General features: G+C 47.0%; 1 protein-coding gene across 1 annotated transcript in view; it reads right to left on the bottom strand.

Annotated features, from left to right (window-relative positions):
* NT5E (5'-nucleotidase ecto) overlaps positions 1-13,880 on the bottom strand; it is a 100,694-nt gene extending 86,814 nt beyond the window's left edge. Inside the window, exon 1 of the mRNA XM_083177071.1 lies at positions 13,770-13,880. Within this exon, the coding sequence (XP_083033197.1) occupies positions 13,770-13,778 (9 nt within the window). The 5' untranslated portion in view covers positions 13,779-13,880. The remainder of the gene's footprint in view (positions 1-13,769) is intronic.
* Positions 13,881-14,931: the final 1,051 nt, after the last annotated feature.

The raw sequence follows: 14,931 nt of genomic DNA, 5'->3' as shown, positions 1-14,931 counted from the left end.
TGCAGTTACAACGCACCTAAATTCCAATGAAAGAATCCTGCAATTTTATGTTTATGTATAATATTCAAATATAAAATACATATATATCATAAAAAAATGCCATCAAAATTTCCAGCCCAGATCCCAGTGCTGTGGGTTAGGGTATCAGGGGTGCATGATGTGGCTGCTGCTGGCAGTGTAGGCAGAGGGTGCTGGCATAACACGATGTTCCCGCTGCCACAATGCGGGTGGCAGCCAGGGCCGGATTAACAATGGGCCTGATGGAGCTTTAGCTCCAGGCCCACTCGCCAAATAGGCGGACCAGGGCTTTCCAACGAGCCCATCGCAGTGTCGCTAGCCCCACGGGAACCGGAGATACCGCCGGGCAAACTTGGAATGTTTTCCCCATAGGATAACATGGGACCCGCTAATTCTGACCCCCACCCAGTTCTGACAGCTGCCAGCCCCCCCCCCTCACAGAAGCTCGAGGTTGTTCTCAAGCTGGGCCTTCAATCTGATACCAGGCTGGTCCATATCAGTTCATTGGTTCCAGAGATACTGCGGGTAAAACAATTTTTTTATTTCTGAAATGTAATTTCATGGCTGTTCATGTTCTTTGAGGGCAGATTTCTCTGGGACCAAATGGCTCAGTTTCAAAATCATTCGAAGCCCACTTAAAAGTTCTTCAATATGATACTGGTTTCATGTAAATGGGTAATTTGGTTCCGACGATATATCCGGTTAAACGATATAGCCGGTTAAAGGGTGGGGGTTGGGGTTTTTCTCTCCCTTCACACCAGAAAATGCAGGGACTACGCTGGTGTAAAAGGAGCCACCTGGGAATGTTCCTGCATGATCCTGGGACCATATTCCCGGTAAGTCTTTGCATTTTTTTGGTGTGAAAGGGGTATTATTTCAAATAGCCGGGACCTGCAGAGATACTGAGCCCCCTGCTCTCTGCCCGGCTGTCAATGGCTGTCACTTCTGCCCGGCGGCGGCTGTCCCCAGTTACCGCGAGCATGTATTTCCCCATGGCAATGAGCATGGAACCCCTGGCAATGAGCATGGAACCCCTAGCAATGAGCATGTAGGTACGCAGAACTTATGTAGCATATTTTTAATAGGTTATGGTGTTTGGCATAATACATATTGGACATTACGGTGTGTGGCTTAACATCTTATGGGTATTATGGTGTAAAATTTTTAATGAGCGTCTTTGGCATGCAATGTCCCTGTTTGTGAAGCATATTCTGAATTTTGGCTCAATCTGTTTGGTATAGTGTGTATTTTGGCTCAATTCATGTGTCAAAATGTGAATTGTGCCTTAATCTGTGTGGTATAACGTGAATTTTGACTCAATCCTTGTGTCATAGTGTGAATTTTGGCTCCTTATATGTGGCATAATGTGTAAGAGGCAAGTACAGTATAAGGGGGTTACTATTGTGTTGCATGATTTGTATAAGGGGTATATCGTGTGGTAAAATAAGGGGACAACATAAAAGGTGCTTAAATGTTGTCTACCAAGTTTTGGTTTTCAGAATTTTTTTATGACTGGAATGTCGCCTCACCCTGCAAGTATCTTAGAACATCGACGTCCTGAGGGTGTACCTTTGGAGGGCACCCGGGCAATATATACTGTGTGTATATAAATATAAATATAAATATATATATATATATATATATATATATATATATATATATATATATATATATATATATAGTGTAGAAAAATCCAAGAGGACACTCACCGGACTTTTAGTTTCGGATATTGAATCCTTTTTTTTATTCCATTTTTATCATAGATACCTTAAAGTGCAATGTGCATGACAGTGGGCCACGGGCCAACGTTTCGGTCCTCCACTGGACCTTCCTCAAGGCCCCCACTATCTCCTCCTAAAGTGCATGCAGGGTGAGGCGGCATTCCAGTCATGCACATTGCACTTTAAGGTATCTATGATAAAAATGGAATAAAAAAAAAGGATTCAATATCCGAAACTAAAAGTCCGGTGAGTGTCCTCTTGGATTTTTGTACACTATATTGGTTTACTGGATTTATCTGGGACACCTGAGCTGGCACCCTGGCAGCTGTGGTACCATTTGGAGGAGAGAGTGATCCACATGTATGGAATATATATATATATATATAATCAGTTAAAAGTATTTACACAAATCGAGCCACACTCATGAGCAGACCACCCAACCAGAACACTGATCACGCCCCCCACATTATTAGGTTCTGGCCACAACCACTTGAGCATAATAGGCCCTTGAGAATTTTCAGCTCCAGGACCATTTAGACCTTAATCTGGCACTGGTGCCAACGGTGCGGGATGTGGCTGCTACACAGGGGCCCGGCTGCCGGCAGTTCAGGATGTGGCTCCCTGGGGTACTGGCTCCCAATAGTGCAGGTTCTAGCTGCTGCCTGGGGTCCCACGGGCCGGTAGTGCGGGTGAAAGTGAGGTGTGAAAGTGCCCCCTGTATCCATCCCTGGATGCATGCAGCACAGCTGCTTTAGCAATCTTCTGGCAGCTCCTTTGGTGTTCTTCCAGCGCGGGGGCAGGAGGAGCAAATTATGTGGTCGGCGAGCCTGCTCAGACACCGCAGGCAACTGGTGCGCCCCCCCCCCACTCATCCCGAACACACATTCTCCTCAGCTTTAGAAGCCACAGCCGTGTTGTAACCCTGTCTCGTTCTGCAGCCTGCGCATCAGCAAATCCCTGCGCAGGCTGCAGCTTAACTGTCAGGCTCAGCCGCCGCAGCCCAGCATGGCATGGCAACGCCGGCGGCTGTGACTGCTACCACAGTGGGGGGACTTAACTTGGTGACTGTGCGCCTGCCACAGACCCCGCTGGCACTAGCTTCTCCAAGCCGCCGCGGGGTCTGCGGCACTATAGTTATGCCACTGGATTTGCAGCTATTCACTGATCTGAAATATTTTCACAGCCTTCCACATGGCAGGATTTCACTGTGGCAGGGCGGCGGCTATCTGATAGCAGGGCTCTGCAAATTAGCAGAGAAGCGATCAGGTCTGAATAACCTCCATAACATTTATTTGATTAGAACATTACACAGCAACGAAGCAGGGGCCATTAGATCATCTTCAAATGTGTATGGTGAAGGTGTGGGGGGGGGGGGGAGCAGGATAATTACCCAGTGTTTATAAGGAAAGATTCTTAATACAATCACAAATCCTCTTATAAAGACATGTTCTTATTAATAAATACAAATGTCTGAGCAATCCGCATGATAATATCTACATTAGATTAATACCCAGCAATCTTGCCTGTTTCTTGCTATGTTTAGACTGTAGCAGTATCAAATGTAGCTATTTCATTACAGACATATCGGGGGAAATTTACTAAAGGAAATTTGTAAAAAAAAAATAGGTGTATTTGTATCCAGAAATACACTTATTTTTGACATTTACTATCCCAAATATACGGAAATTCGTAGTCATATTGAAATAAGTATTTCTGGATACAAATACACCTATTTTTTTTACAAATTTCCTTTAGTAAATTTCCCCCATCATCTATATGTTTAAATGAACAAGAGAATGGACTGTCCAGTATTGCTTTGTATACTCATTTACATCAATATGTTATTGGCCTACCGTCATATCTGAAAGACAACTCAAATCTGCTCAGTCTCCCAAACAATATTGTATGGGACAAAAGATCTGTATTCATGATAAATAATATTGAGGGACAGATTTATTAAGCCTGTTTAAGTGATAAAGTGGCTGGTACTTTATCACCGGCCAAGCTGCTCCTAACTGTCAAGTTACAGACTGGGTTTAAAAAATGACTCAAACGAGACTTCCGGTTCCGGCGCGGCTGATGTAAGGTGGCTCCCCTTGCAGCTCCGGTGCCGTCCCTGCAATTAACATTGCAAAAGTCCTTGCGACTTATCCTGAGACCTGCCCGACCACCCGCCACCTGCAGTGAACCCGCGGGGACCCGTATGGACAGATTCCTGTCCGGGAAAATGACGGGGAAACACACCAAGCTGAAAGCAGAAGGGGACCGGGCGGCGCCAAGCAAGATGGTGGCCGCGCCTCTCCCAGATGCAGTACACAACACCATCACCCTTCCCCAGGTACTGACACTACTTACCCCCCCAGACCCAGTCCTTGCTGCAGCCTCTGTCGGCACTCGGCTCCCAGCTCACATATATGGACATTGTCCAGTCAGTAAAGGAGACTGTACAGCCTCTCCTACAGGAACAGGCAGCAGCTAACGCAGCAGCCTTACAGCAGGCAGTAGCAGACATCAAAAGCCAATGTAAACAGCTCTCCAAAAGACTCCAAGCAGTGGAACACACTGCAGGAGAAAACTTTAAAGCCATCTCTGATATGCAAGATCTCACCGTGCGGCTCCAGAAATCTGACACACAAGTTTGGGCTAAACTCGACGATCTGGAAAACAGATCCCGTCGGAATAATTTAAGAATTATAGGTCTGCCTGAAACCATGAAAAACCAAGTATTATACCATTTTTTAAAGCAGAACCTGCCTGAACTCATTGGCGTCCAAGAGGCGTGCAGTGACATGGTTATCGAATAGGCACACAGAACAGGCCAACTGCGGGATACTGCTACATCCAGGCCTAGGGCTGTGCTTTGCCGATTCTTGAACTATGTGCATAAGGAAACAATCTGGGCAGCGTCTAGACGCAAGAGAGACATCATGTGGGAAGGTACAAAGATCTTGATTTTCCAAGACTACTCCCCTGAGCTCACCAGAATGAGGAAGCTGTTCACCCCTGTCTGCTCAAGACTTGCCAAAGAGGGGAAAAAATTGCTTTGTTATATCCCGTGCACCTGCGCATATTTGACGGCTCATCATTCACTGACGTCAACACCGCTGCAGACGCCGAAGCATACTTGCAAGAGCGTTCCAAAGAAGAAGCGGAATCGAATGCGAAGACAAACCTCGAATATTAAACCTTGCCCCTTGGATTGGCCCCCCTTCCAAGCCCCCCCCCTCTTCTCCTGTACTTCACCGACGGCTCCATCTGACATGGAGCTCTTCCTTCCCTGATGGAATTTTGTGAACCTAACCGCGACTTAGAGGAAGACATATGTGACTACCCAATCCTCTGGGTTTTCTACATGAAAGGATCTCCTCCAGAGGACCACCTTACCACCCCCCACCCCCCCTATTTCTTGCCCTTTCAAGTACTACCAGCTCGGCCACATCCCCACCTATCGGGACTCACCAACTCATTGTGGCCTATGCAGGTTGTATTCAAATTTGTTGCACTTGTATTTGTTGCTTGCTTAACCACCATGTTTGCCTTAGATGGCTCAGTTTAGGTAATATACTTCGGTCTTAAAGGTCTCAGTTACTTAGATTTAACTACTCCACGGGGTAAAAGTACAATTGCGGCAGAGCGGCTAGGAGCCCCGCCTTTTTTAGGAACTAAAAATTCTATGTTTTGGAATTGTGAAGTGACTCTAAGGGCGAAATTTAATAGGGGTCGGTTTTTTTTTTGCGATTTTTGGAGATGGAGTAGATGTTGGGATGTTCTCCAGAGGACCTGGGTGAGTAGGATTTCCCTCCACAGGTCCCCCATGGATTTCTTCGGATCCAGGAACCCGGACTCTTCAGCCCCGGAACCAAGCCCCTGGACTGGACCCAGGGACCTACCAACGGGCTCAAGATAGGTAAGTATCAGTATGTATGGGCTTTGTATGTATTAAAGTTTTATTTTAAATGGGTGTCAGTGTGTTTATTTAACTATTTCTTTTACTGTGGAACTACAAGTGCCAGCGGGCCCTTTAATGCCCCGCATGCTGGGACTTGTGGTTCCCCAAGTCCCAGCTTGCGGGGGAGGCTTGCTGGGACTCATAGTTCACCAGTATTAAACAATAGTTTATTATTTTTTTTTACACCAAGATCAGCCCGGTGGCCACCGCACAGGGTCACCGGGGACAGCACCAGGCTTCAGCCTGGTCAGGTAAGTCCTGGAGGGGGGGGGACCCCTTCATTGGGGGGGTCCCCACTCCCCCAGGGCCCCTGGCAACACTGACAGGTCAGGGGGTTAATGCTTTGGGCGGGGGGGACTTGTATAAAAAGTCTCCCCCCGGCTGTGGCATTACCCTGCTGGCTGGTTTGGCCTGGGGCTGGTTCTTAAAATACGGGGGACCCCTAGTCATTTTGTCCCCCATATTTTGAAAACCAGCCCCGGACCTGGAGCCTGGGGCTGGTTGTTAAAAATCGGGGAACCCCTATTTGTCGGGTTCCCTGATCTTTAATTACTGGCCCCGGCTCTTTCAGCCTGGTGCTGGTTACAGCTGTGGGGGGACCCCACGCTGTTTTCTTTTAAAATTTATTTATTTTTTCTATTTTTTTACACTGAAGCCTGCATGGATCTGACTGATCCGTGCAGGCTTAAAGCAAATACGACAGGGAAAGCAAGGTGTATTTTCCTGTCGTATTTGCGTGCCTGTTTTACACTAATTAGCAGCCGTATTATCAATACGGCTGCTTAGTACATCAACATCAACATTCTTTTGAATGGTGATTCCTGTCGTATCCTATCGATGGTGTAGACATTCGTATTTGTAAATACAAATACGAATGTCCCATCTTTAGGAATAGGAATTGTTGTATTTTCGGGATTGTAAATCCCGAAAATACAAATGTGTAAAAAATAGGTGTATTTCTGCCTACGAATACACCTATTTTTTACGAATCCATTTTGGTAAATTTCCCCCTTATTCTTCAGACAAGACCTATATACTTGATGTCTATTTATACAGCCTATCACTATTCCAATTTGAAATCATCGTCTGACATGGTTTCTGCAGCTGCATACTGACTGAATACAAATATTACTTGTTTGCTTTGGGCAGTATTTCTACTTCTATAAACCCTCACTTTAGTAAATATACTGTACTTCCTGGTATTCACACAACCATGATATTAACACAATCCATGATCTAACTACACACTGCTTGGATATTTGTGCACTGAACATACTGTACAGTAAGGAACACCCTGCTTTAATTTGGGGATTTACTGTCTAATAGGTAGATTATTTTATGCATTCCAGAATACTAGTAAATATTTATTGCCCGTTAAAATGGAGTATATAGCTAAATGTACAGTATATAATCAGACTTTGCCCCCCAAAAAAATTATCCCTCAACTCAGTGGTTCCCAAACTGTGTGCCGTGGCTCCCTGGGGTGCCTCAGGACACTTGCAGGGGTGCCACGGGTTGGTGGTCCAGGACCAATAAAAATTATTTGTGATCAATTATTCATGGACAAAACCAGTGCTGGTGCCTGCCAATCATAAAGGGCAGGATTCGCTTCTGATTGTACATAGATTTTACCACATAACAGAACCTAAGAAGCACATATAAACACAATCTACTTCATTTAAAATATATTTTTCTGGGCCTAGGGGTGCCGTGGAAAAATTCTGATACTCTAGGGTGCCATGAATCGAAAAAGATTGGGAACCCCTGCCTCAACTGATAGCATGGCCGATATTTAATTATGGTCTAAAATTCATCATATTTACCTGATGTTTTGCCGTTTAGTTTTTTTCCAGCTATTCAATTTAAACAGGCCCCCCCACACACACACACAAAAAAAATTTTCTCCTGAAAACACAGGACTTCACTGACACCTGTGTGTTTTTACTCAAAAAAAGCCCTGTTTTCCAGACGAAAACAGTCACCACCTTGTGAAACAGTGGTGCTGATTTAGCCCTGCATGCCCGGCCTGTGAGTTTGCAGCCCGAGCGATAATCGAACAATTGCGCATGGGCACAGTATGCAGTCCGCATGCGCGACCCGTCCACCTGAAGGCAGCAAGCGAAGGCTAGCCTTTGTACCCTCAGAAAAACTGTAAGTCAGACAGAAACTGAAATATCTGACTGGGGAGAGATTCCTGGGGGGTTTCTGGGTACTCAGAAACCCCCCCTGCGTGCGCTACTGCATATGGGTTAATTGGTTCCAGGGATATTGAGGTTAAACCATTTTTTATTTTTTTTTCTTAAATGTCATTTCATGACTGTTTATGTTCTTTGAGGGCAGATTTCTCTGGAACTAAACAGCCCAGTTTCTTCAATATGATACTGGTCTCATGTAAATGGGTCAGTTGGTTCCAAAGATATAGCTGGTTTGTTAAAGGGGGGTTGGGAGAGGGGAGTGGTTGTCTCTCCCCCTCACACCAGAAAATGCAGGGACTAGGCTGGTGTATAAGGGGTCAGCCTGGGAATGTCCCTGCATGATCCTGGGACCATATTCCCGGTTAACTATCTGCATTCTCTGTTGTGAAAGTGGTATTATATCAAACAGCCGTGACCTGCAGTGTTCTGAATACAGCCGGGGAGTCTCCTGCTCTCTGCCCAGCTGTCAATGACTGTCACCCCTGCAGCTTCCGCTCCAATTCTTCTCCCCGCTTTCACCTCAGCCCGCCCCCCTCCTTTAATCATGTGGTGCCGGCGCCCGGCATGCTCACCCGACGTCACGCACAACAACAGCGCGCACAATATTTCAAATGTCCACTCGGCTAGAGGGGACACCAGGAGGGGAGTGGGAGCGTGCTCTGCTCTGCGCTCTGCTCCTCTCCCCATAGAAGCAGCTGCACCGCTCTCCATCTCTCCCTGCAGCAGCAGCGAAGGCTCATATAAAAATTTACAGTAAGTGGCACTTTTGGGGGCATTGCTTAAGGGACGCTACAAGCGGCGGTATGTGGGGGCATTATGCATAATGTGTGGCTTAATGTGTAAGGGGCATTACTTTGTGCAGCATCATGTGTAAGTGGCATCATGTGTGCTGTGCGGCTACGCCGCGCAAAGGTCCCCCTACTATTATGTCTAGATCTGGGACCACCCATTACCATAATTCTAGATTCGCCTATGTATATGGGTATTAGGCCTGTTAGGGGTGGAGCAGTTTGCAACAGCTTATACCCCGTTCTCACTGCAGCCAAATTCCCCCGTCTAGCATGTGGACCCGGGAATTTGCCTTTTAACAGAGGATTTTTGGCAGTGTGAACGGGTCGCATATCCGGATCTCATACACGGATAAAACCCTTCTTTTTACCCGTGTCTGAGATCCGGGTATGCAGACACGGGTTGACCCATTCACGCTGCCGAAAAACCCATGTTTAAAGGCAAATTCCCGGGTATAACTTCTTCCTCCGGGTAAAAGCCGTGTCTTTCTCACTCGCTGTGAGAACACGGCATTAGAGATCACACAAGTCAGTTGTTTTTGTGCAACTGTCCTTAGACAGTTTTATTGTGTAGAAAAACATGCCACACACTTATTCAACCTGTACTCTATTTACCTCTCTAATTTTCCGGTTAATTACTTCAATGCCTCAAAATGTTACTGTCCAGCAGAAATCAAGTCAGTGGATAATGATGTGCATGCTTCGCAGGAGCAAGCGAAACAACAGGAAATAGGAAAGACCGCCACACCCCCCCCCCCCCGCCGCCCCCTCAAAGTGCCGCTTTGCCCGAACAGCTGCGAATGGATGTTTTGCATAAACATCCATTCGCATGGCTCGGGTCACCGACCATCGAATGATGTTTAGCGTGCACGCATATATAAGTGACTTTTCAGTTACTTACATTTGCGTGCACGCTGGCATGGCTACCCGCCCCCCACACCTGCGTCACTGCCTCATTACCATGAGAACGCCCAGCGTTCTCATGGGAACGCCCATAGAATGCTGGGCGTTCCCATATGGTAATGGGGCAGCCCGGCGCCCCCCACCCATCTCCACCCCCCCACACCGCCATGGGTGCGTGCACCCGGCGAACCGAAAGGTCGCCGTGGGTGCACGCTACATACGCCTGCACATGCGCAGACGCGCAACATCGTTACTGCGTGCGAATGCACGCAGTACCTATGTTATCTGAATGAGGCCCTTAGTCCATTCCACTGATGCATTTATCAGTTATTTTAAAAAACCACACACAGTTCTTCCGTCCACTTGTCGATTAAGAAGATGACTCCTCGTTAGACAAGTGGTCCTTTATTCATAAAACCCAACATGTTTCGTCACATAGGATTTTTTCTATTTTCCCGCTCGCTGCAGGGTCCGGTGTAGCGGCGAGCGGCGGGAGAAAATCCTATTTAAAATGTTGAGCTGAGGGGACACTGCTGGGCTGCTGGTGGGGTGCGCTGCTAGAAGGGCAGAGGCAGCGTGCAGGGGACGCTGCGGGGGACAGTGACAGTGATGGATATCCGGGCAGGGGGAGGCGGGAGTTGTCAGTGCTGAGAAAAAAAGCCCATACAATGATTGGGCAGCCTGTGATTGGCTGAGCGCTCTCTCAGCCAATTTCTGACTGGCTAAGAGAGCGCTCAGCCAATCGCAGGCTGCTCATTCATTGTATGGGCTTTTTTTTCCAGCACTGACAGCTCCCGGCTCCCCATGCCCTGCTTTCCGTGACTGCTGCCTCTGTTACTGTCCCCCGCAGCGTCCGCTGCCACTGCCCTACTAGCAGCGCCCCCCCGCCATCCGCCCTGCAGTGTTCCAGCCTCCCTGCTCCCTCCACCTTCACGGAGCACAGCGCCCTGCTCCGGCGTCCCCTGCCCGGCTGCACTTAAGATTTAGCAAATCTTATGTGCAGCCGGTCCGACCTCCCGACTCCGATCCGATGCTCACGGGACCGCGCATCGGGTCGGACCGGGTGTCTGGACATGCGATTTGGCCCGATTTCACTGCCCGATCGTAATCAGATGGTTTCCTAATCAGATGGAACCAAATAAATCAACATCATATACAGTACAATGTCATATATCACTGTAAAGCAGGGATGGGCAATTATTTTGGCCGGGGGGCACTTAACAATTCCAGTAATTATTTGTGGGCCACACATAAAATTCATATTACGCCACACGGTATGAGCTCAAATTTTAGGGTCAGTTATGTGGTTAGGATAGGTTAGAACAGATACAGATAGGTTAATTGGCTTCCAACAAAAATTAACCCTAGAATGTCTGTGTGTGCATGTACATTTCGTAGGGAATATAGATTGTGAGCTCCACTGGGGCAGGGACTGATGTGAATGTTCAAATACTCTCTGTAAAGCGCTGCGTAATATGTATGCGCTATATAAGAAACTGATAATAATAATAAATAATAATAATGTGGTTATGGACAGGATTCACTTCTTTTTGTCAACATTAACTATTACATTGGCCATAAATAACTTGAAATGTTCAGAGACTGCCAATATAGGGAAACCCTGAAAGTCCCAAAAATTGCGAGGCAAGGCGCAACCCCATGTGCCATAGCAGGTGGGACAGGCTGCCATGAATATTTGTCACAGTCTGTAGTCCTTGCTGAGATCGCATATGATACATCGTATACAACAGGACTGCATACAATATATTGTATGCCATCCAGCCCCCCGGGATCGTTGAGTTGGTGGGTATCGCATGCTCTAGTGGATGGCGGCCTTTGGTACATAGACCCCTTAGTCACTGTGACCACAGTTATACCGTTAATAAAAAGTATAAAAATGTTAAATACCAATTCAAAAAATCGGATGGCATCTGATATATCGGCCAATATATTGGATGCGATCCGATGCGATTTTTTACCTGTTCATAACCCAACTATCCACTACGCATGGAGTTGATTTTATATAGTGTGGCGAGCGCAGCGAGCCCGAAGCGTGTCGAGCGTAGCGAGCCCCACGAGGGGACACTGATTACTTTTTTCGCCACACTATATAAAATCAACTCCATGCGTAGTGGATTATGAACAGGTAAAAAATCGCATCGGATCGCATCCGATATATCGGGCGCCGTGAAACTAAACAAGTAGCTATTTTTTAAAACAACTACAGAAATCACTTGCTGTGGTTATCAAAGGTGTGTATCACCTTTTTTCCTATTTTAATTTATTCCATTTGGCATTCCAAAGAAAGAAAAAACGTTAATGCTTTGATATTGTATATTTGGTAGAAGCACCTGTAGCTTCAATAACAGGTCTATTACTACAGGTTACTTATTCTGATCCGTTCACATTGGCCCCTTCGCATTGGCCCCTTCAGACGCATTTCTGTGCATGTGCAGGCGCAGGGTGCGTGCGAGCACGACAAACACTGGGCATTCTCATGCAAATGTCCCAATGACGCAGGTGTGGGGGGCAGCCAGATCGAATTATGTGGATGCTTGTATGAACACTGTCTGTTTTTTAGACTTAAAATATCAAGGACTAAGCTGACCTCTTCCCACCCTCCTGCATCTCTCATCCTAACCTTCAGTTTATGCCCACTTTTACCCCTTCTGTGTCACCCCTGTCTGTCTAACCCTCCCCTTTAGAATGTAAGCTCTCACGAGCAGGGCCCTCTCTCCTCATGTGCCTTTCTGAGACTATATAAACCTCTGCCACCCTGATGATTGCTTCAGTGTCCTGTCCCCTGATGCAACTATCCGTATTAACCATGTACTTGTCCTAAACTGTGTTGTGATGTAATTCGGTATGTGTTTTTGCTCATTACTATGCTCTGCAAAGCGCTGCGGAATATGTGTGTGCTATATAAGAAACTGTTAATAAATAAAATAAATAAATAAATGTTCCCACACAGCCTGCGAATGGATGTTAATGTTAAACATCCATTCGCAGCCAGCCATTCGCTGGGCGGGGTGTGATGGACTAGCAAGGCTGCAAATTTGCAGCCTTGTGAATCAACTAGAATAACCCCCTTAATCTATTCCACACAACATTGCACAAGTTCTACCAGAAATTATAAGGAACAATGATGTACAGCAATATTTAACAATCCACAGATTGTTAATGGGAATATGATCTGGTCTGTGTCATGCCCTTGGCAGTACCGTTTTTTCTTTTATTTCTTTTTTTTATAAATACTGTAGCTTTTTTGTCGTTGTCCTAATGGTGTAATAATTACACAACGTAAAAAAAAAAACCCCAAGGGAGTGAATTCATTATATAGCAACTGTTAATGTGATTATTTAATCCCTTTTCTCCAGTAACAATAAAATAAAGAAAATAGACATAAAAATAAAAATAAAACTGGTTGATGGTAAAAATCTCATGCTAAGGGCGGGATGTACTAAAGGGAAAATGTGGTAAAACGGGGGTTTTACTGCATTTTCCTATTTACCATTACCCGTCCGTCCCCGTTATTGTCTGGCAGGGTATCGCCACCCAGAGGGTGGTGATACCCTATAAAAGCCTATGGGCTTCTATCACCGCCCGACGTCCGCGCGCCCCCCCTCCCCCCTCCCGTCCTCATGATCTCCTCCTCCCCCAGCAGGTGTCACAGCCGGGAGGACATCCGGCTGCAGGGAGGAGACGCAGGGGGACACTGCCAGCCCCCGGGATGTGACGGAGACCCCCGCAGACCACATCACAGGTATCACGGGGGTCTCCGTCACCGCAACCCGATGCTAGTAGCATCGCGGCGGCTGTCAGACGAAGGCCGGCGATGTATATTAATACATCCCGCCCTAAGAGCTTATCTGCTACAGAGGTGATTCATGTTCATTAAATCAATTGTCAGTAAACATACAGGTGGCAGGAGTAACCCTTCATACAATGCTTAGTAACATTTATAAATGATTTTCAGAAATAATGTGACACTGAACAGGTAAGGATTAGGTCTTGATGCCAGAAGTGGATTTTCCACAAGGGATCCTAGGCACCTGCCTATGGTGCAACAGGTCTCAAGGGCACCATAAAGACAGGGTGGTGGAGAAAAGAGAGGAGGTGGAGGGAGGAGGGAGAAGGGGTCTGGGGAGGGAGGGAAGGAGACAGAGAGCAGGGAAGATATAATTATGTACAGTACCTCTAGCATATGAGGAGGGCCTCCTCGTCAGTGCCGGGTCTCTTCATCAGTGCCGGGTCTGCAACTGCTCCTCTCATGTTGTACTGCTGGCCATTAATGCTGTCACTATGTGTGAGACTGAGCTGTGTGCAAAACACCATCTCCAGGAGATGGGCTCCTCTCTGACTGTTCCTCTGAGATGCAGCAGCGGCAGCCCGTCTCCCGAAGATGGTCTTTGTATGCAGCTCAGTCTCCCAAACAGTAACAGCAGCAGCAGCAGCACAGGGATTGCGATTTTTGCAACAGGGCTGGTCACTAGCTAGATAGTTGTGGCACCCCACCAGAGTTTGCAGGGATGTTTGTTGAATTTGATGTATATATACAGTAGCTGATATAGGCTGCTGTGAGACAGCAGCAGGTCACATGACAGAAGCTGCTAGAAACAGCTGAGGTGAACAGTTAGGGCAGTTACAGGAGTCGCCTGAGGGGAGTAGTTTTGAAGCAGGGAGCTGCGCAGGCCTGGCGCCCCCTCAGGGCACACCGCTGCTAGTTATACGCATACAGAGGTGGCACTAGAGTGAGTCAATTGTTACCAGTGACAAGAGCAAGTAACAGGAGCTGGAGACACAGCCTAGGTGAGCTTTTGACAGAGTGGTGTATGGACAACCCCTGAGAACTAAGATGGAGGAAGGGAGGAGACTGTCAGGAGTGCAGCTGTTGGAGACAGAGCAGGCATATATTCAGTACTCAGCTTCCAGCTTCCAAGCCTAACGTCAGTGCATATTATCAAGTCAGTAATCCTGTACCCAGGGGCGGATTTAGGGATGAGGGCACCCCTAGGCACAACAATAATGTTTACTAAGTAGGACAGATTATAGGGGCAGTATCTGCATGTCCTATCCATTTACACTCTATTTAAGATGGAATATAGTACAGTACAGTGGATATTTTGCAGTTATTGGTACATTTTGGGCTGACAGTACTATCACAGGCATCCAAGTGCCGCCCCCAAACATGTGCCGCCCCTAGGCCGGTGCCTCGCGTGCCTAATGGGAAATTCGGCTCTGCCTGTACCTCTACACTAGGGTGACCAACTTTCCATAGGGCCAACCCGGGACAGGGAGTCGCGGGCTCGACACCCCCCCCTCCCTCCCCCTCCCCCTCACAGAGTAACTTACCCGGC

This window comes from Crinia signifera, chromosome 3, assembly GCF_055691185.1.
Source record: "Crinia signifera chromosome 3, ASM5569118v1, whole genome shotgun sequence".
Classification (NCBI taxonomy): domain Eukaryota; kingdom Metazoa; phylum Chordata; class Amphibia; order Anura; family Myobatrachidae; genus Crinia; species Crinia signifera.
Note: the sequence above shows the minus strand (reverse complement) of the source record. Positions and strands in the feature narration are given on the sequence as shown.